We start from the raw sequence: 20,720 nt of genomic DNA on the forward strand, positions 1-20,720 counted from the left end.
ATAAAACAAAAGAAATAGGGTAAGTCACAAACAGAAAAACACGTTGACCACCGGAGTACCCCTTTAAGTCAGTGTTTCCCAAGCACGGTCCTCAAGTACCCCCAACAGGCATTAGTGTTGAGCGGCAAAGGCCATATTCGAATTTGCGATATTTCGCGAATATATGGACAAATATTCGTCATATATTCGCTAAATTCGCATATTCGTAATATTCATGTTTTATTTTCGCGTATGCGAAAATTTGCATTTGCGAAAGTTTGCATATGCGAAAATTAGAATAAGCGAAAATTCGCAAATGTGAAAATTAGCATATGCAAACATTTGCATAAGCAAAAATTCGCAAATGCAAAAATTTGCATATGCAAATTTTCACATATGCGAAAATTCGACCACCAGTCTCACATAGTAGTATTAGAGCCTTCTTTACACCACACAAGCTGGAAGCAAAGAGGGGTGATCACTATGATGTGTACTGTGAAGAAAAAAAAACGAAAAAAAAACGAATATTCGTAATTACGAATATACAGTGCTATATTCGCGAATATTCGCGAATTCGCGAAAATGCGATATTCGCGAATAAAATTTGCATTGCGAATATTCGCGAGCAACACTAACAGGCATCACCAAAATTATATCACTTGTGAAAGACTGTGAAAGGAGATCCTGAAAGCATGACATGCTGGGAGTACTTCACAACCACATTTGGGAAACACAGCAGTAAATCTTCTATTATTCTTATCCCTTTAAAAAAAAAAACTTTTAAGAACTGTCTGGCAATGGGCAAAATGTCAGTAAAAACATATTATTGAATAAGTGGGCATTTCTAGCATGTCAACACATCACCAAGAAGCGGTAAAAAAAGGCAACACTGGTACAGCAGCAACAAGGGATCGGGAAGGTGACCCCTTTTAAACATGTTTTCCCTTCTTGGAAACTCCCTTTAAATCTGAAGCAAGACATGTGCACAAACGCAACCTAAAATGGGACTACTGTTTGTTTGACATCAAAGGCTATGGACACCTTTGGACTGTTAACTTATAATGAAGGAAACAGAAGTGAAGAGCATTGATCACAACTTTATTGCAGATTCCGAGTTGACTGCAACCACATGACCCCTACCTTCTGTACAATGTGCTACAGGCAGGCAGCTTGATTCTTAGAAATCAGAGACAAGGATCCTTAATTCTGGCAAAGTTATGTTTGATGTTAAACAGATGAACAAATCTGTTGGGTGCCTATCCTAGTGCCTGGTTCTTTGCAAAGAATTTGGAGCACTGTTGTTGCCTGCACAGCTATTTTTCAGAGAAAAGGCTAACCCCTTGTATTTCACATTCAGTTTTTTTTTTTTTTTGCCATTATCATACACATTGGCCCTCATTTACTAAGAGTGGAGTGTAGTTTTCTTTGTGGATTTAATTCCGTACAATTTATTTTCCACGGTATTTACTAAGGTTTCCCTACATTTTCCACTTTCCCTACACTTTGCTTTTTTTACACATGCGCTGATCTGTAGGGTTTTCCTCAGCTCAAATCCACTACATTTTATGTGGAAACCTTAGTAAATATGTTGGGTTTTTGTGAAAATGTCGGGAAAACGCCCCTTTCCCCAGACCACGCCCACTTCCCAGCAACCACGCCCCTTTTTTGGGTTCTCTTAGAAAAATTGAGAGTTAGTCGGGTTTTTCAATTCTGGCGCAAATTCTGGCGCAGACAGAATTTCTGGTGCAATGCGACAGAATCATGTTGAGTTTGCAATAGTAAATGAGGGCCATTATCTTTAGCCCCACAGCAATATCTGGTTTATCCCAGAACATGCATCCATATAGTTCATTACTGTACTTGAATCATGTGACCAACATTCAGAACACAAGAAAATGACACGGAAGTGGTCTATCCTGAAACAGCTGACCTTTGTAAACTACAGGATGACATTATCACCTATCAGACCCCTCTTCACAACTTACAAACCTATTAACACCTTAATAACATATTGTATGCTGCTTGTAATGTCAGTTTTTTAAATTTTTCCATTTTAGGCCCTGTTCAGACTTTGTTTTTATGTATGAACAGTTTTCTGTGCTATTTCCCCAGGATAGGGAATAGATAATGCTATTAGCCAATGGGAAATCGGTTGGGGCTATATAAACCCGAGCTCTGCCAAACTCTGGGATGGTTATTAAATTTACCTTGGCTATGTCTGTTTGTCTGAGTTTTAACTATGGTTAATTCCTGTTCATGTTATGATTTTAGTCGGCTTTTAGTACCCTGTCATATGTTAGTCTGTGTTCTCACTTTGACTCTTGCTTGCTCTGTATTTAGTATTCCTGTTTAGAATCCTGACCCATATTCCTCCATGTTATGGAGTTTGGTTTTGTAGTATTCCTGTTTATTATCATGATCCGTTCTAAGACTAGTGTTACATAGTTACATAGTTAGTATGGTTGAAAAAAGACATACGTCCATCAAGTCCAACCAGGGACTAGTGTTCTGTGTATTATATTTCTGTTTACTTCTAGGCCAGTATCTTGATCCCATGGTGGAGTGTGCCCGCTGGCTAGTAGTCTTTTTGGCTTTGGTATTGATGTCCCTCCATGTTTGGAGTGGGTAGTCTAGTTTGTTCTTTGTTCTGTGTCCAGTGTGAACGTGTTCTATGTTTTCTGACCTGTTTAGTGTTTTTCATTCAGTTCATCTGTTCATCCAGTGCTTCTCCTGGTTTCTGCTGTATACTTATTCCATATATAGTCTTGTTCATATATTCATATCTGCCGTTTATCTTGATTCTGGTTTCTAAACTGTATGCTTTTACGCTATTTCTTGCCCTGTTTGTATATTTATATCCTGTCTGGTTTATCTGTTTTTTTTCCCATTATGTTACTGACCTGTCCCCAACTATGTACGGTATTATTTGTGTACCTTTATGGCCAATGTGGCTCCAAGTTGTCGATGCGCCTTTTAGGGCGGATGGGCAAATAGGAAGGGAGAGTGTATCTAGGAATAGCTTAGGGCTCACTCTCCCTGTCCACCCCCAGTCATGACATTGCTGCTGTTTCCTCTATGATGTGAATATATATAGTTGTTATTTACCTTCCCTGAGGCTGTGTTTAAACACTGCATTTTTAGTGCATTTCTTCTGTTGCTGAAATAATGTTCCCAAAATGTTGGCACAAATAGTAATATTTTATGGTAATTGCACACATTTCATTAACCCCCTTAAGGACTCAGGGTTTTTCAGTTTTTGCACTTTCGTTTTTTCCTCCTAACCTTTTAAAAATCCTAACCCTTTCAATTTTCCACCTAAAAATCCATATTTTTGCTTATTTTTTGCGTAATCAATTCTACTTTGCAGTGACATTAGTCATTTTACCCAAAAATTCACGGCGAAACAGGAAAAAAATGATTGTGCGACAAAATCGAAGAAAAAACGAAATTTGGAACTTTTGGGGGCTTCCGTTTCTACGCAGTGCATATTTCGGTAAAAAAGACAACTTATCATTATTCTGTAGGTCTATACGGTTAAAATTATACCCTAATTATATAGGTTTGATTTTGTCGTACTTCTGGAAAAAAATCATAACTACATGCAGGAAAATGTATACGTTTAAAAATGTCATCTTCTGACCCCTATAACTTTTTTATTTTTCCACGTACAGGGCGGTATGAGGACTCATTTTTTGGGCCGTGATCTGAAGTTTTTATCGGTATGATTTTGTTTTGATCGGACTTTTTGATCACTTTTTATTCATTTTTTAATTGACCAAATTACGCTTTTTTGGACTTTGGAATTTTTTTACGTGTACGCCATTGACCGTGCGGTTTAATTAACAATATATTTTTATAGTTCGGACATTTACGCACGCGGCGATACCACATATGTTTATTTTTATTTACACTGTTTTATTTTTTTTATGGGAAAAGGGGGGTGATTCAAACTTTTATTAGGGAAGGGGTTAAATGACCTTTATTAACACTTTTTTTTAAACTTTTTTTTGCAGTGTTATAGGTCCCATAGGGACCTATAACACTGCACACACTGATCTCTTACACAGATCACTGGCGTGTATTAACACGCCTGTGATCAGTGTTATCGGCACTTGACTGCTCCTGCCTGGATCTCAGGCACGAAGCAGTCATTCGTCGATCGGACACGGAGGAGGCAGGTAAGGGCCCTCCCGGTGTCCTGTAAGCTGTTCGGGACGCTGCAATTTCACCATGGCAGTCCCGAAGAGCCCGACTGACTAGCCGGGATCGTTTCACTTTCACTTTAGAAGTGGCGGTCAAAGCTTTGACCGCCGCTTCTAAAGAGTTAATACCGCACATTGCCGCGATCGGAGATGTGTGGTATTAGCCGCGGGTTCCGGCCGTTGATGAGCACCAGGACAGACCCGATGTGATGCGGGAGCCGGAGCAGGATGTAAATATACGTCCTGCGTCGTTAAGGGGTTAAAAGCTTGTAATTTTTTGTAATCTCAGCTTGTAATCTCAGTCTACATTAACACCTCAATTGTGATCATGGGACCAATTACTTTTTTCTCATAGCAATACTTCTCTAAAAAATTTACTTTAAATTAAAAAAAAGACATCAAAACTGCACATAATGTGAACTGACCTCAACCCACTTATGAGTTTCAGCAGTTTAGGCTTCTGAAGGCTGGAATCTAGTCAAGTGATAGATTGATCACAAGGTGATCTCATTGGGGTATGTGCAGAGATTGGACTCCATCCACTTCTCCCTGCAAAGCCAGATGATTCATAAGAAACATAGCTAGCACTAGAAAATCATTTCAGTGATGAAATAACAATCAGTAAGGCTGAAAACATGTACCTGTCAGGTAAAACAGGTAAGCACGAAGCAAACAATTGATTTCAAAAGGTAAAGGCAGTGCTTAGTGAAGTCAACATGTGAATGCTAAATTTAAGAGTTCGTGTTGGAATGTAAGGGCTCCAAAATAATTTTGGGTTTGTGTCAACTGGGCACATGGACAGATGACTCACTATATCTCACATCAGCATTCTAGACATCATTTCCCAAACTTTCAGTTCTGTGTGCCATATGCTAAGCAAAAGGCAAAGCTTGTGAGTAACATATGAGCGACAGATACCGATAAGGACATGTAACTCATCTATGACTCAGCATTATAATACACTTAGGTCACATAACTAAATAACTTAATCATTTCTCTTTATTAATAAGCCCAATAGTAATTGTATACTACAAGAGACATATATTACCTGAAAGATAATTAGATTTCTATACTTGAATATATATTCTACCATTTTCATGTATATGTATAGATAAGTTCATACACACGTCAACAAATATCCATTGTTTAACTATGTTTCATTTCAAAACATTAGGAGCTGACAGAACGGGAAGTAAAAAATTAACATATTTTGGGACATACCGTATAAACCCGAGTATAAGCCGACCCGAATATGAGCCGAGGCCCCTAATTTTACCCCAAAAACCCAGGAAAAGTTATTGACTCGACTATAAGCCTAGGGTGGGAAATGCATCACCCCCCCCATGTAATCATCCAGACCCCCGTCATCATCCACCCCCCCTTTACCATCACCACCTGTCAATCCCTTCATTAGTGGTCTTCAACCTGCGGACCTCCAGATGTTGCAAAACTATAAATCCCAGCATGCCCGGACAGACATCGGCTGTCCAGGCATGCTGGGAGTTGTAGTTTTGAAACCTCTGGAGGTCCGCAGGTTGAAGACCACTGCGGCCTTCATCATCATCCCCCCCCCCTTCATCATCACCCCCTGCCAATCCCTTCCTCAGTGGTCTTCAACCTGTGGACCTCCAGATGTTGCAAAACTACAACTCCCAGCATGCCCAGACAGACATCGGATGTCCAGGCATGCTGGGAGTTGTAGTTTTGAAACCTCTGGAGGTCCGCAGGTTGAAGACCACTGCGGCCTTCGTCATTATCCAGACCCCCCCCCCTTTTGTTTTGTACTCACCTCCTCTCTGCGGTGAGCTGGTCCGGGCCATCTATGCTGCAGGGACTGTCCGGTGGGGATGGTTAGTCATTGCGGACTGTCCATTTTTACCGGGGGGCCTCTTCTCCATGCTTCGACCCTGGCCCCGGAGTAGTGAGTGACGTTGCCTTGACGACGACGCATGAACCTCCCTGTACGTCGACATCAAGGCATCGCCATTATTCCGGGGCCGGGCCCGAAGCGCGGAGAAGAGGCACCCCCGGTGAAGATGGACAGCCCGGAACGACTATCCCTCCCACCGGACGGTCCCTGCAGCACAGATGGCCCGGACCAGCTCACCCTAACGTCCCGCCGAGCGGAGGTGAGTACAAAACCGAGCGGGGGAGGGGCTCTGGATGACGACGAAGGCCCGGGCAGTGGTCTTCAACCTGCGGACCTCCAGATGTTTCAAAACTACAACTCCCAGCATGTCCGGACAGCCGATGGCTGTCCGGGCATGCTGGGAGTTGTAGTTTTGGAAGATCTGGAGGTCCCCAGGTTGAAGACCACTGTTAAATCAGACATTGGCAAGCGGTGATGATGAAGGGGGTGGCGTGGGATGATGACATGGTAATGATGACAGGGTAATGATGAAGGGGGGAAGATGACAGGGTAATGATGAAGGGGGGATGATGACAGGGTAATGATGAAGGGGGGAAGATGACAGGGTAATGATGAAGGGGGGTATGATAGGGTAATGATGAAGGGGGGATGATAACAGGGTAATGATGAAGGGGGGGGATGATGACAGGGTAATGATAAAGGGGGGATGATAACAGGGTAATGATGAAGGGGGAGATGATGACAGGGTAATGATGATGAAGGGGGTATGATGACAGGGTGATGATGATGAGGGTGTTAATGACGGGGGTCTGGATGATGACAGGGGGGGATGATGTATTTCCCACCCTAGGCTTATACTCGAGTCAATAACTTTTCCTGGGTTTTTGGGGTGAAATTAGGGGTCTCGGTTTATACTCGAGTGTATACGGTAGATAGATAAATAGATAGATGAATAGATAGAAAATATAGATAGATAGGTAGATAGTTATCCACACACGATCAAGCGCATGCACATATGCGCATGAGCATTTACGCATGGCGAAAAGAACCGCGAATATGTCGAATAAGTGAATTTCGCAAATATAGGACGAATATTCATCAATATATTCGCAAAATATCACAAATTTGAATATGGCATATGCCGCTCATCACTATTTGGCTCCTTTTTTTTGCACTGAACGGCCTCGATACAGGTCAGAACACAACTGACACCTCTGGGTTCTGACGGATCCATTGACATCTCATCCCCTATCTTTTGGATAGGAAGTAAGATGTTTTTTGGCGGAGTACCACTTTAAGCATTTGGCTGGGTAATGTATCCCTTCACAATCGATTCAAATTTTCTATCATATTACAATGCTCAAAAAAATTAAGGGAACACTTAAACAACACAATGTAACTCCAAGTCAATCACACTTCTGTGAAATCACACTGTCCACTCAGGAAGCAACACTGATTGACAATCAATTTCACATGCTGTTGTGCAAATGGAACAGACAGCAGGTGGAAATTATAGACAATTAGCAGGACACCACCAATAAAGGAGTGGTTCTGCAGGTGGTTACCACAGACCACTTCTCAGTTCCTATGCTTCCTGGCTGATGTTTTGGTCACTTTTGAATGCTGGCTGTGTTTTCACTTTAGTGGTAGCATGAGACGGAGTCTACAACCCGCACAAGGGGCTCAGGCAGTTCAGCTCATCCAGGATGGCACATCAATGCGAGCTGTGGCAAGAAGGTTTGCTTTGTCTGTCAGCCTAGTGTCCAGAGCATGAAGGTTCTACCAGGAGACAGGCCAGTACATCAGGAGACTTGGAGGAGGCTGTAGGAGGGCAACAACCCAGCAGCAGTCCAGCTACCTCCGCCTTTGTGCAAGGAGGAGCAGGAGGAGCACTGCCAGAGCCCTGCAAAATGACCTCCAGCAGGCCACAAATGTGCATGTGTCCACTCAAACGGTCAGAAACAGACTCCATGAGGGTGGTATGGGGGCCTGACGTCCACAGGTGGGGGTTGTGCTTACAGCCCAACACCGTGCAGGATGTTTGGCATTTGCCAGAGAACACCAAGATTGGCAAATTCTCCACTGGCGCCCTGTGCTCTTCACAGATGAAAGCAGGTTCACACTGAGCACATGTGACAGACGTGTCAGAGTCTGGAGAACGTTCTGCTGCCTGCAACATCCTCCAGCATGACCGATTTGGCGGTGGGTCAGTAATGGTGTGGGGAGGCATTTCTTTGGGGGGCTGCACAGCCCTCCATGTGCTTGCCAGAGGTAGCCTGACTGCCATTAGGTACTGAGATGAGATTCTCAGACCCCTTGTGAGACCATATGCTGGTGCGGTTGGCCCTGGGTTCCTCCTAATACAAGACAATGCTAGACCTCATGTGGCTGGAGTGTGTCAGCAGTTCCTGCAAGAGGAAGGCATTGATGCTATGGAGTGTCTCTCTAATCACAAAGAACAAAGTCAAAGCCAGCACCACCATGCTGTGTAGATGCTGTGCAATTAACCTTTGGATGTTTGACTCAGGTGAGTGCAGTGGAAGCAAGGTGAGCGCTACATGCTAAGAAACAGAAAGCAACAAATGTAACTTCACAACAGGAGATAAAGAAAGCGGAGCGCTCACTATTCCACAGTAGGCAGGTCACGTCGATGGAGTGATCCTGGGACGGGGCATAGGTCCAAGCAGGTAGGTTGCAGCTGTAAACCCGGGCGAGCTCAGACGTCAGGCCACGGACCATTACATGCCCCTAGGCGCTTCCTCAGGCCACTGAGGCGAGTCCGTGGCCCGACGTCCGTGGGCCGACGTCTGAGCTCCCCCCGGTTTTCAGCTGATGCCTCCCTGCTTGGACCTATGCCCCGTCCCAGGATCACTCCATCGACGTGACCTGCCTACTATGGAATAGTGAGCGCTCCGCTTTCTTTATCTCCTGTTGTGAAGTTACATTTGATGCTATGGACTGGCCCGCCCATTCCCCAGACCTGAATCCGATTGAGCACATCTGGGACATCATGTCTCGCTCCATCCACCAATGCCACGTTGCACCACAGACTGTCCAGGTGTTGGCGGATTCTTTAGTCCAGGTCTGGGAGGACATCCCTCAGGAGACCATCCGCCACCTCATCAGGAGCATGCCCAGGCATTGTAGGGAGGTCATACGGGCACATGGAGGCCACACACACTACTGAGCCTCATTTTGACTGGTTTTAAGGACATTGCATAAAGTTGGATCAGCCTGTAGTGTGGTTTTCCACTTTGATTTTCAGTGTGACTCCATTTCCAGACCTCCATGGGTTGATACATTTGATTTCCATTGATAATTTTTTAAATTGATAATTAGTTCATTCATTCAGATCTAGAATGTGTTCCCTTTTTTTTTTTAGCAGTGTATTTAGAGACAGAACTATAGAAAAATGTCTTTCTGATAGATGTGAGAAAATCTAAGAATCCACAATATTTTTCCTATTCCTGTCCTTTTATTGCCGGATGAGACAGATTTGATGTATTTATCCCAGCCTAATCTTATTCGCATTAATATACAGGGGACCCTGTCATCATTAATATGATGCACATTTGAGTTGTACGTGTTTTGACTTCTGCCTTATCTTTATGGCATGTTACACGCCGCTATCCCAATAGCAGCAGACGACTTAGAGCTACCATTTACTTCCCACAGAGCCTCTTATCTCAAGCACGTCAGAATATGGTTTAAACGGAGGGTGCCATTCAAGAGACCAGACAATGATGCTATAAATACGCAGTGAGAAATGAAGACCGCAGAAGGCTATGGCACATTGCACACTGTAGTCACTCCATAATGAATATACTCCAGAAGGACGGAAAAAGGAAAAGACGCAGGGAAGAGAATAAAAGACAGGCTGCAGGGAAATAACCCAGTCTTGTTCTAATTGTCTTTTTGTCCTTGAAGTGTGGGTGTTCATCTGTCTGGCAGCTACTAGTGGGAGTATTTGGCCATTCTTCCCAGACACTGTCATGCTTTTTTCCCCTCTAATGTCCACTAGGGGGCACACACACCAAGCAGATATCTATGAATTAGTGATGTATGCACCTAGGAGCTGTGACATCACAATAGCACTATATATCTTTGTTTACAGACTATTGTAAATGATTCATATATTACTTACTGTATACAAAGATGATTTATTAGGAAGCCAATATGGCAGAAGCTTTCAATCCATAAAATTAAGCCTACAGTACAGGGCTCAGTGCCAGTGCGGTCTATAAACAATGAACCTCCAGCTGTGGCAAAACTACAACTCCCAGCATGCCCGGACAGCCGTTGGTTGTTGTTTTGCCAAAGCTGGAGGTCCACAGTTTGGAGACTACTGATCTAGGACATATATTTGGTGAAGCATTTTTAAACTGTCGTAACAATTTTCATTCACACTTGATATGGTTGACCATAGCTTAGCTGCTGACAGCTATACATTCCCCAATTCCCTATCCCCATGCACAGAGGCATAAGGTGCATAAACATCTGGCTCCGGTTATTTCTGCGGGACACGTGACATCCAACCATGGCAGATGTCAGGAAACTGGCTACCAGGATCCATTAATATTAAAGGGGTTATCCAGGAAAACATTTTTTTATATATATCAACTGGCTCCAGAAAGTTAAACAGATTTGTAACTTACGTCTATTAATTTTTTTTTTATCCTTTCAGTACTTATGAGCTGCTGAAGTTGAGTTATTTTTTCTGTCTAAGTGCTCTCTGATGACACCTGTCTCAGGGACTGTCCAGAGTAGAAACAAATCCCCATAGCAAAAATCTGCAGTGTGCAGTTCCTGAGACAAGCAGAGATGTCAGCAGAGAGCACTGTTGCCATGCAGAAAAGAACAACTCAACTTCAGCAGCTGATAATTATTGGAAGGATTAAGATTTTTTAGTAGAAGTAATTTACAAATCTGTTTAACTTTCTGGAGCCAGTTGATATAAATAAAAACAAGTTTTTTCCTGGAATACCCCTCCAGTGGAAAACATTATTATTTTTTTTAATTTTTTTTATCAACTGGTGCTAGAAAGTTAAACAGATTTGTAAATTACTTCTATTTTAAAATCTTTATCCTTCCAGTACTAATCAGCTGCTGTATGCTCCAGAGGAAGTTCTTTTCTTTTTGCTTTTCTTTTCTGTCTGACCACAGTGCTCTCTGCTGACACCTCTCTCCATGTCTGGAACTGTCCAGAGCAGGAGAGGTTTGTTATGGAGATTTTCTTATGCTCTGGACAGTTCCTGACATGGACAGAGATGACAGCAGAGAGCACTGTGGTCAGACAGAAAAGAAAAGCAAAGAGAAAATAACTTCCTCTGTAGTATACAGCAGCTGATAAGTACTGGAAGGATTAAGATATTTAAATAGAAGTAATTTAAAAATCTGTTTAACTTTCTGGCACCAGTGGATTAATTTTTTTTTAATTGTTTTCCACCGGAGTACCCCTTTAAATAGTCATCCAGTTTGGACAAACCTTTAGGTTCTGTTAACTTTTTACTGTCTGTTAGTTTTATAGTTTTGTTTTTGTTTTTCTTTCTGCTGTAGGTTCTGAGGTTGCAACTAAAGATGAGGGAACTTACAGTAAATTCGATTTGTCACGAACTTCTCGGCTCGGCAGTTGATGACCTATCCTGCGTAAATTAGTTCAGCTTTCAGGTGCTCCGGTGGGCTGGAAAAGGTGGATACAGTCCTAGGAAAGAGTCTCCTAGGACTGTATCCACCTTTTCCAGCCCACGGGAGCACCTGAAAGCTGAACTAATTTATGCAGGAAAAGGCATCAACTGCCGAGCCGAGAAGTTCGCGACGAATCGAATTTACTGTAAGTTCGCTCATCTCTAGTTGCAACCTTCCTGCAAAAAAAATAAATAAATATCTAAACCTGTGAACACCGAATCAAAGTTGTAGGCATCTGTCAGGTGGCATTATAAAGGGTCAAATTGGGTGATAAACATTTAGGGTACGTTCCCACACGGCGTATTTTGCTGCGTATTTGCTGCGTATTTGGTGCTGCGTATTTTCCTACCCATTGACTTCAACAGAGAAAATAAAATACGCAGCAGCAAATACGCAGCAAATACGCCGTGTGGGAATGCACCCTTAGGTCCACATTAGCTTTGATAGCAAAGCAACAACAATGTTAAAAGAGCTCTCTGTCTGGAGGAGGAGAGGTTTGCTATGGGGATGTGCTCCAGCTCTGGATAGTTCCTGACACAGACAGAGGTGGCAGCAGAGAGCACTGGGGGTCAGACTGGAAAGAACTATACAACTTCCTCTGATATGTACTGGAAGGATTAAGATTTTTTAAATAGAAGTGATTTACAAATCCATTTCACTTTCTCATACCAATTGATTTGAAAACATTTCTTTTCCTCCAGAGTGCCCTTTTAAGACTGAAATGATGTCCAATTAAATCAGTGACCTTTAATCACTGATTTCATTGGTGGTCCTCAAGAGCTGAGAAGAAATGCTAGAAGGAAGCCGATCTGCTAAATGTGTGAGAAGACGTACATATTATGGGATATTTGTCAATACCTGTGCAGAGTAAAGGTTGCCCAGTTGCCCATAGCAACCAATCAGATTGCTTCTTTCATTTTTCAAAGGCCTTTTTAAAAATGAAAGAAGCAATCTGATTGGTTGCTATGGGCAACTGCACCACTCTTCCTCTACACTGGTTTTGATTAATCTCCCCCATTGTCTTTAGAATGAAGTGTCATATTTTAAAAGAAAAGGTTAGTAAAAATAATGTAGGGATTATTTTATGTGGGTCACATATGGTCCCCAATCATAGACTTAGGATTTCTCAGGGTGTGTTCACACCACAATTTTACTATACGGTATCGGCATATGGTTTCATAAAAAAAAAAAAAAAACGTATGCAACTGTACAGAAAACCATGCCATAGACTTCCCATTCAAAACCGTATGCACCATATTGTATACGGTTGTCTCTGTTTTTTCAAACCACACGTTTTTTTACTTTTTTTTTTACAGACAGAAAACCGTGGCCTACCACGGTTTTTGGTCTGGGTGAAAAACTGTATTAAACCGTATAGGTTTTTTTTTTAAACATGGGAGTCAATGGGAACATGTGCGTCCGGTTCCATCCGGTTTTCACCATCCGATTTTTGGCTTTGCTCAGTTTTTTTTCCTGGAATTTCAATCAAACAAGTAAAACTTTATTCATAATGGAATGAAAAGTTAAAAACGTATATGTTTTTTTCTTAAAAAACGGAAGCAACCATATACCGTTTTCAACCATATACAGATAAAAATTTGTACACATGTTTTGATACAGTTTAGTCGGGTTTTGAGGAATCCGTTTTATTATCAATAACCTGATACAAAACTGTATTGCAAAAACGTGGTGTGAACCCACTCTTAGCAAGATTTTTCTTTTTCCTTTACTATATTTTAAGTTGGTGGAGGGGCAAATCGTGCCTACAGTATACCTATAAACTATTTTACCTACTCCCAAGTTTTTGGCAGCTAACCTAAATGAGGGCTAGTGCAGGTTCCACGATTCTGAAACATAGTCTGAATCTCTGTTGCTATCCATTATGGCTGGAAGCATCTATTTGTTATTAAGTATCAGGGCTGCACAGCTTTCACATGCAAATTCCCACGTTTCAAACCTCTTGGGAAAATTCTTTCTACGTGGCGGCAGAGTGTAAGAACACAGCTGACCTCAGGAACTGATTTACCATAATCTTCTGTTATGATCTCATACTGGCAGCCATAGAGTCTAGAAATAAAGATCTGCGTAGTTAGAAGGTAGACTATATCAGGGTTACATATGGGGTTCCTCAATCAATTTCTGAAAGTATTGTGGTTTACCCGACTTTGGGGAAATTTTATGATCAAAAAGCCTTTTGGCCCAGATAGAATATGGAGGTAATGGCAGAAAACGGTAATCATCCCGGTCATTTTTACCAGTGGGTGCTCTAGAGTTTGCTGGAGGGGGGTCAACTATCTGGATCCAACTACTACCAAGCAATTTCAGAAGCAGAGTTTTGGAGAACTGTCATTGACTGATCATTCTGTGAGCCCTAGCTTCTCAGCCTGTGTTAAATGGGTACTCCACTGCTCAGCGTTTGGAACAAACCGTTCTGAACACTGGAGCCGGCGCCAGGAGCTTGTGATGTCATAGCCCCGCCCTCTCATGATGTCACACCCCGCCCCCTCAATGCAAGTCTATGGGAGGGGGCGTGACGGTTGTCACGCCCCCTCCCATAGACTTGCATTGAGAGGGTGGGGCGTGACATCACTTACCCATTTAAAGGGGTACTCCGGTGAAAACCTTTTTTCTTTTAAATCAACTGGTGGCAGAAAGTTAAACATATTTGTGAATTACTTCTATTAAAAAATCTTAATCCTTCCTGTACTTATTAGCTGCTGAATACTACAGAGGAAATTCTTTTCTTTTTGGAATGCTCTCTGATGACATCATGAGCACAGTTCTCTCTGCTGATGTTATTATAATAATAATAACGCTTTATTTATTGTTGTCCTTAGTGGGATTTGAACCCAAGTCCCCAGCACTGCAAGGCAGCAGTGCTAACCATTGAGCCACCATGCTGCCCTTAGCATATATCTGCTATGCATGGTTGCTAAAATGGACAGAGATGTCAGCAGAGAGCACTGTGCTCGTGATGTCATCAGCATTCCAAAAAGAAAGGAATTTCCTCTGTAGCATTCAGCAGCTAATAAGTACTGGAAGGATTAAGATTTTTTAATAGAAATAATTTACAAATATGTTTAACTTTCTGCCACCAGTTGATTTAGAAGAAAAAAGGTTTTCACCGGAGTGCCCCTTTAAGTGTAGCCAAGGTTGTACATGACATGTCTCCAGGGAGTACTGACACTGTGCTTATACTGTGCTTGCTGTTAAGCACTAAGCTACGCACAGGCTTACTGGAAGCTGTAGTTCCACACTGTACTGATATTGTATATCACACACATTAAAGTCTGATAGCATAACAATAAACGGAGAGGAAGCAGAAGGGAGGGCACTCCACTATGGGGGTTTGGCACTTATATAATATTGGGAGTACTATAGGAGACCAATGTGTCGTTGTCCAGGGCCCAGCTATGTATCAACGAACTCCTGCGGGGTGCACGTAGTACTAGTCAAGAACTCAATATACATGTAAAAGGAGCAAATTTGGATTATTAGATCTGGAGGCGGGCCAGGACTTGCGGCCATAATGCCAATGCAAAATTCTGTCCATAATATGCCTGTGTGAATACAGGCAGGTTACCCACGGGTTAGATGCTGTGGGTTTGAGTTTCCCGCTGTGTATTTTCTGCAGTGGAATCTCAGCTGAAAATCCTCAAAGATGACATTAACCTCAATGGGGTCTGCTGCAGATTTTCTGCTGAGGAAATCCCACCCCAGGAAATGCAGGTAACTTGACCGTGTGAACAGATACACTTGGGCTAGGTTTTCACCAAAGAAAGAGAATCCAGCACTGCTTGTCATCAATAGCTTCTCCCATATACTGTATGTGGAGCATAGGAAGGGTCACCTGGACCAGGGCAACTATTCACCATAATACAAATATGAGACTTCCAGCTCCTATTACATTTCTAAACCTTATTGCATCATCGTTAAAATATCAGAAAATCTGACGTGTTTCGGACCGGGTTATAAAATTCCAGTCTTGATTAATCCCTATCCAAATTTTTAGCCTTAGGACATGTTCACACAGTGGAATTTTCCTGCGGAATTCTGATGTGATATTCCACACAGACATTCCGCTGCAGCAGCAGCTTGAATTCAGTGGGATTCTGCTGCACTGTTCACTTTTTGTACGGAAATTCCCATCCTGGCTTCCGAAAAAAATTCTTCCATTCTGTCCATTCTTCTGCAGATTTCACTCGGAAATATATTGCCCTGTATGAGACGGCACATTTCTTGGCAGTCCTAGCATCCACCAGATTATTCAAATGTGCGGAATCTCTGCACTTTTTCTGGACACTCCACACATTTTACACCATGTGAATATTGCCTTAGGGTATGTTTACATTGCGTAATGTTCGTCCAGAAAATTTGGGCATAACATGCCGACTCTAGGACCACTCGGAAATGTGCCGTTTCCATGGACTGCAAAGCATTTCCAATTGAACTCTGCAGAAAGAATTGACATGTCAATTCTTCCATTGGAGGCCAGAATCAGAGCTCCCCCGGCAGAGGTTTCCACCATAAAAATTCTGCCGTGTGCATGGTTCAGCAAAATCCAATTTAAAAGAATTGGAGTCTGCTGCAACGGAATTTATAAACCGAATTCTTCCACTGTATTTCACTCAGATACCCTAAAAGTAGTTCACATGGCCAGAAATAGTGCTTAAAGGGGTTGTGCGCTGCCCTGACTTTTGGAGCTCCGCTCACAGCGTCCGGAAGTTCATTACTCCGAACGCTGTGTGCGGGCTTCCGTGTTCGCAGCCGCCAGGCGTGATGTCTCGCCCGCCCCCTCGTGACGTCTCGCCCGCCCCCTCAACGAAAGTCTATGGGAAGGGGGCGCGACCGCTGTCACGCCCTCTTCCCATAGACTTTGGTAGGGGGCGGGCGTGACGTCACGAGAGGGCGGGCGAGATGTCACGAGGGGGCGGGCAAGGGGTGGGCGTGACGTCACGCCCGGCGGCCACGAACACGGAAACCCGCACACAGCATTCAAAAATTAGGGCAGCGTACAACCCCTTTAAAGGGGTACTCTGGTGGAAAACTATTTATTTTTTTATTTTATTTTATTTTTTTTTCAAATCAACTGGTTCCAGAAAGTTAGGGTACATTCCCACATACGCAGATTTGATACGGAAGATATGATGCAAAGGATTTTCTGCTGCAGTTTTCAATGCATACTAAATGACTGAGCATAGTTCTAATTTGCAGTTACAAATCAATCAAATCTGCAGAGGATCCTGTACGTGTGAACCTACCCTTAAACATTTTTGTAAATTACTTCTCTTAAAAAATCTTAATCCTTCCAGTACTTATCAGATGCAGAAGTTGTGCAGTTCTTTTCTGTCTGACCACAGTGCTCTCTGTTGATGCCTCTGTCCATGTCAGGAACTGTCCAGAGTAGGAGCAAATCCCCATAGCAAACCTCTCCTTCTCCAGAAAGTTCCTGACATGGACAGAGGTGTCAGCAAAGAGCACTGTGATCAGACTGAAAAACACAACAACAAAGAACTCAGCTTCCTTTGTAGTATACAGCAGCTGATATGTACTCCTTTAAAAAGTGTGTGATTTCACCTAAAAAAAAACATGTGATGGAGAACCATGCAGAAACCAGTGGGAGCTTAAAGGGGTACTCCGGTGGAAAATTTTTCTTTTAAATAAACTGGTGCCAGAAAGTTAAGCAGATTTGTAAATTACTTCTATTAAAAAATCTTAATCCTTCCAGTAATCTTTAGGGGCTTTAGGAAATGCTTTTCTTTTTGGATTTCTCTTCTGTCACAACCACCGTGCTCTCTGCTGACCTCTGCTGTCCATTTTAGGAACTGTCCAGAGCAGCATATGTTTGCTATGGGGATTTTCTCCTGCTCTGGACAGTTCCTAAAATGTACAGCAGAGGTCAGCAGAGAGCACTGTGGTCGTGACAGAAGAGAAATCCAAAAAGAAAAGCATTTACTCTGTAGTATACAGCCCCTTAAAAGTACAGGAAGGATTAAGATTTTTTTAATAGAAGTAATTTACAAATCTTCTTAACTTTCTGGCACCAGTTGATATAAAAGAAAAATTTTTCCACCGGAGTACCCCTTTAAGCACAGTGCTCAGAGAGAACCATGACACAGCGCTGCATAGCGGCAAGGATTTTGCTTGTGTGCACAGACCCTTATCGGGATGTTGGTAATACAGATACATTATAGAGTCCACATTACATCTGCAAGTCCGGTAAAAGACTCAAACTGACAGCATAGAGTAATACCAATCCAAAAATGTGTCCATCTTAACAGTGTGACCGCTTTAAGACCATTTCTAGTGTGGCTATTCACTTATGCTGCATGTGGGATCACATGTATATACCAGGGGTCAAGTCCTGGGAAAAAAGTGTGGGAACTCACCCAAGATTTCCACTTAAAGGGGTACTAGACATCTTATATCCTTTCCAAAGGATAGGGGATAAGATGTCTGATCCGGGAGGTCCAGCCGCTTGGGACCCCCACTTCCTCCCTGCTGTACCTAGCTTTCATTTAGAGTGTTGGATGCAGCACTGGAGGCTCGTGACGTCATGGTCACCCAATGCATGTCTAAAGTAGGGGGCGTGATGGCCGTCACGCTCCCTTCCATAGAATTGTATTGAGGGGGCATTACTGTGACGTCACGAGCCTCTGCCCCGCATCACCAGTCATCCAAAGCTCGCTCCGTGCACTGGATGTCTGGAGTGCCGCAGCCGAGATCACAGGGATCCCCAGCAGCAGGACCCCCCGCGATCAGACATCTCATCATAGGGTATAAAATGTCTAGGGGCAGAGTAACAATTTAAGGGCTGGTCCTGCAGGACTCCTGCAAATGGGAACTGCGTTCCTGCTGTGGAAAAAGCGCAGGAACTCCATTCTCATGAGTTCCTGCAGAACTTGAGCCCTGAATATACCTATGTAGCTGTATACTTGTACATATATTGTATATTCCCGATCATTTTACAGGTACCAGTACACAAAGACGTAAGACCTAAGGGACAGATGTAAAGTAATCCTGTTCTAAACATTTAGTAATATAAAACATATGTAAAGCTAACTATAATAACATGGACAACCCAACGCAATATATCCTCTATCTTGATAAACGTCAGCAGAATAATGATTGTCAATTCTTCCTGTTAGTTCCAGATATTCTCTCAATTCCCACATTGACCTATCAGCAGAAATTCATTCAAGAGATAGTTATTTATGCTTGATGAGTCCCTCCAGGAGCGCGAGGGTTAAGCCATTGTGCGATTATTCGAAAACACGACTGCTGGGACGAAGCCGATAGGTTTAGACGTAATCCCAGTTTAAACTCAGCGATCACTATAGGGGGTTATTATCCGCTGTTCTTCTGCAGATGAGAAGAGGATGCCGTCCAGATCTGAAGGTTTTCTGCACACACAAAAAAAAAACCACAATTTGACTTCTGATTCCATTTGGTAGATATCTATCTGGAGGATCCAGTCACTGGCTGAACAGAGAGGAATAGAGGGGAAGAATGTGAAACACACCTGGTTTATGTCAGAAAGGCACTAGGACCTTGAAGAATAGTCCTGCCTTATGAGTCAGCCTCAGATCTCCAGCTCACAACTCCTGAAACCAGTGAATGAGAGGACAGACATGTGAATGGCTCAGCTGGGATTCAAAGCACTTTGTGGACTGGGCTGTGAGAGGTTACAAGACAACTGGATCATCCGGGATTTCACCGCCTTGTGACTGTTGGATCTACCTAAGCACAGGTGAGGATCAACCGACATGCGCCAATCTGCAGGATTACTTATTGCGTAAACTTTTTATGGGGAATATATTAGATCCTATTTGTATCTGTGTTCTAACCCTGAAGCTTTTTAGGGTTGTATACAGTGTTTTTCAACCAGGGGTGCCTCCAGCTGTTGCAAAACTACAACTCCCAGCATGCCCGGACAGCCTTCGGCTGTCCGGGCATGCTGGGAGTTGTAGTTTTGCAACAGCTGGAGGCTCCCTTGCTGGTTTAGTAACACATTACAAGTAGATCTAGAGGCAGAAATCTTAAATAAGAACATTTTACGCATTCCTTTCCCTGCACTGCTGTATGGTTCCCTTGATGTAGCAGAGCTGTGTTTCTCATTTAACCCTGTATTATTCAAGAAGCGTGCACTGGGTTTTACCTGCCATCACAGGTAGCACAAGTTGACTTCACCAAGTGACAAACCCATCTCTGCTGCTTATGTATTGAAGAGGTGTTTCCCAACCAGGGTGCCTCCAGCTGTTGCAAAACGACAACTACCGGCATGCTGGGAGTTGAAGTTTTGCAACAGCTGGAGGCATTCTGGTTGGGGAACACTGTATTGAAGTTAGATTTGGGAAGAAACTAATGTGATAAAATATTGCACACACGCATTTTGACTCTCGCAGCAGGTGTTTTTTTTTCACCTTGTACACCTTGATCCTTCTGATATGGTTTTGGTCAGTGTTTTCCAACCAGGGAGCCTCCAGCTGTGGCAAACCGACGTCTCCTAGCATGCTGGGAGTTATAGTTTTTGCAACAGCTGGATGAGTAACACTGGTTTAGGTGGTAGCTTTCTGCCTGTGGCACACATTTTGAGGACTGTCCCATGCATAAGAAGGTGTGGCGCAGGTTCACCGTCTCTGGTGCGATATTTTCGGCTATTATGAACCCTCGGAGGTATGCACCATCCCCCTGGCACAGATCAAAGGATAGTCCTGCACATCCCAGCTCCCTTAAGAGTTAAGAAGCACTGGCTATTAAGTGGTTCCTACTCTCCGTAATCTTCTTTGGTTGCCATCGTTCATCTCGCAAAGCTGCTGGATTCGCAACGTAACTTCTTACAGGATAAATATTGGGTGTTTTCACGCATTAAAGCGCATTAAGTTTAAACCTCGCAGACTATTTAGTCAATGAAAAGTCTGCCAGCTCTGTTCTACACAACAAGCGCCGGGTAACGCCATCCCCGTACTATATAATCATCGAAA

General features: G+C 43.0%; 1 protein-coding gene across 3 annotated transcripts in view; it reads left to right on the forward strand.

The window, feature by feature from the left end:
• The window catches only part of NGF (nerve growth factor), a 99,617-nt gene that overhangs the window by 1,031 nt on the left and 77,866 nt on the right, over positions 1 to 20,720 (forward strand). The window contains exons 1-2 of one of the 3 annotated variants that reach the window (XM_056560751.1): positions 12,688 to 12,791; positions 19,191 to 19,486. In XM_056560751.1, coding sequence (XP_056416726.1) covers positions 19,354 to 19,486 — 133 coding nt within the window. In that variant the 5' untranslated portion in view covers positions 12,688 to 12,791; positions 19,191 to 19,353. Of the gene's footprint in view, positions 1 to 12,687; positions 12,792 to 19,190; positions 19,487 to 20,720 lie in introns of those variants that run through there. The other 2 variants (XM_056560752.1, XM_056560754.1) reach the window with 2 other exon arrangements.

This window comes from Hyla sarda, chromosome 2 (assembly GCF_029499605.1).
Source record: "Hyla sarda isolate aHylSar1 chromosome 2, aHylSar1.hap1, whole genome shotgun sequence".
Taxonomy (NCBI): domain Eukaryota; kingdom Metazoa; phylum Chordata; class Amphibia; order Anura; family Hylidae; genus Hyla; species Hyla sarda.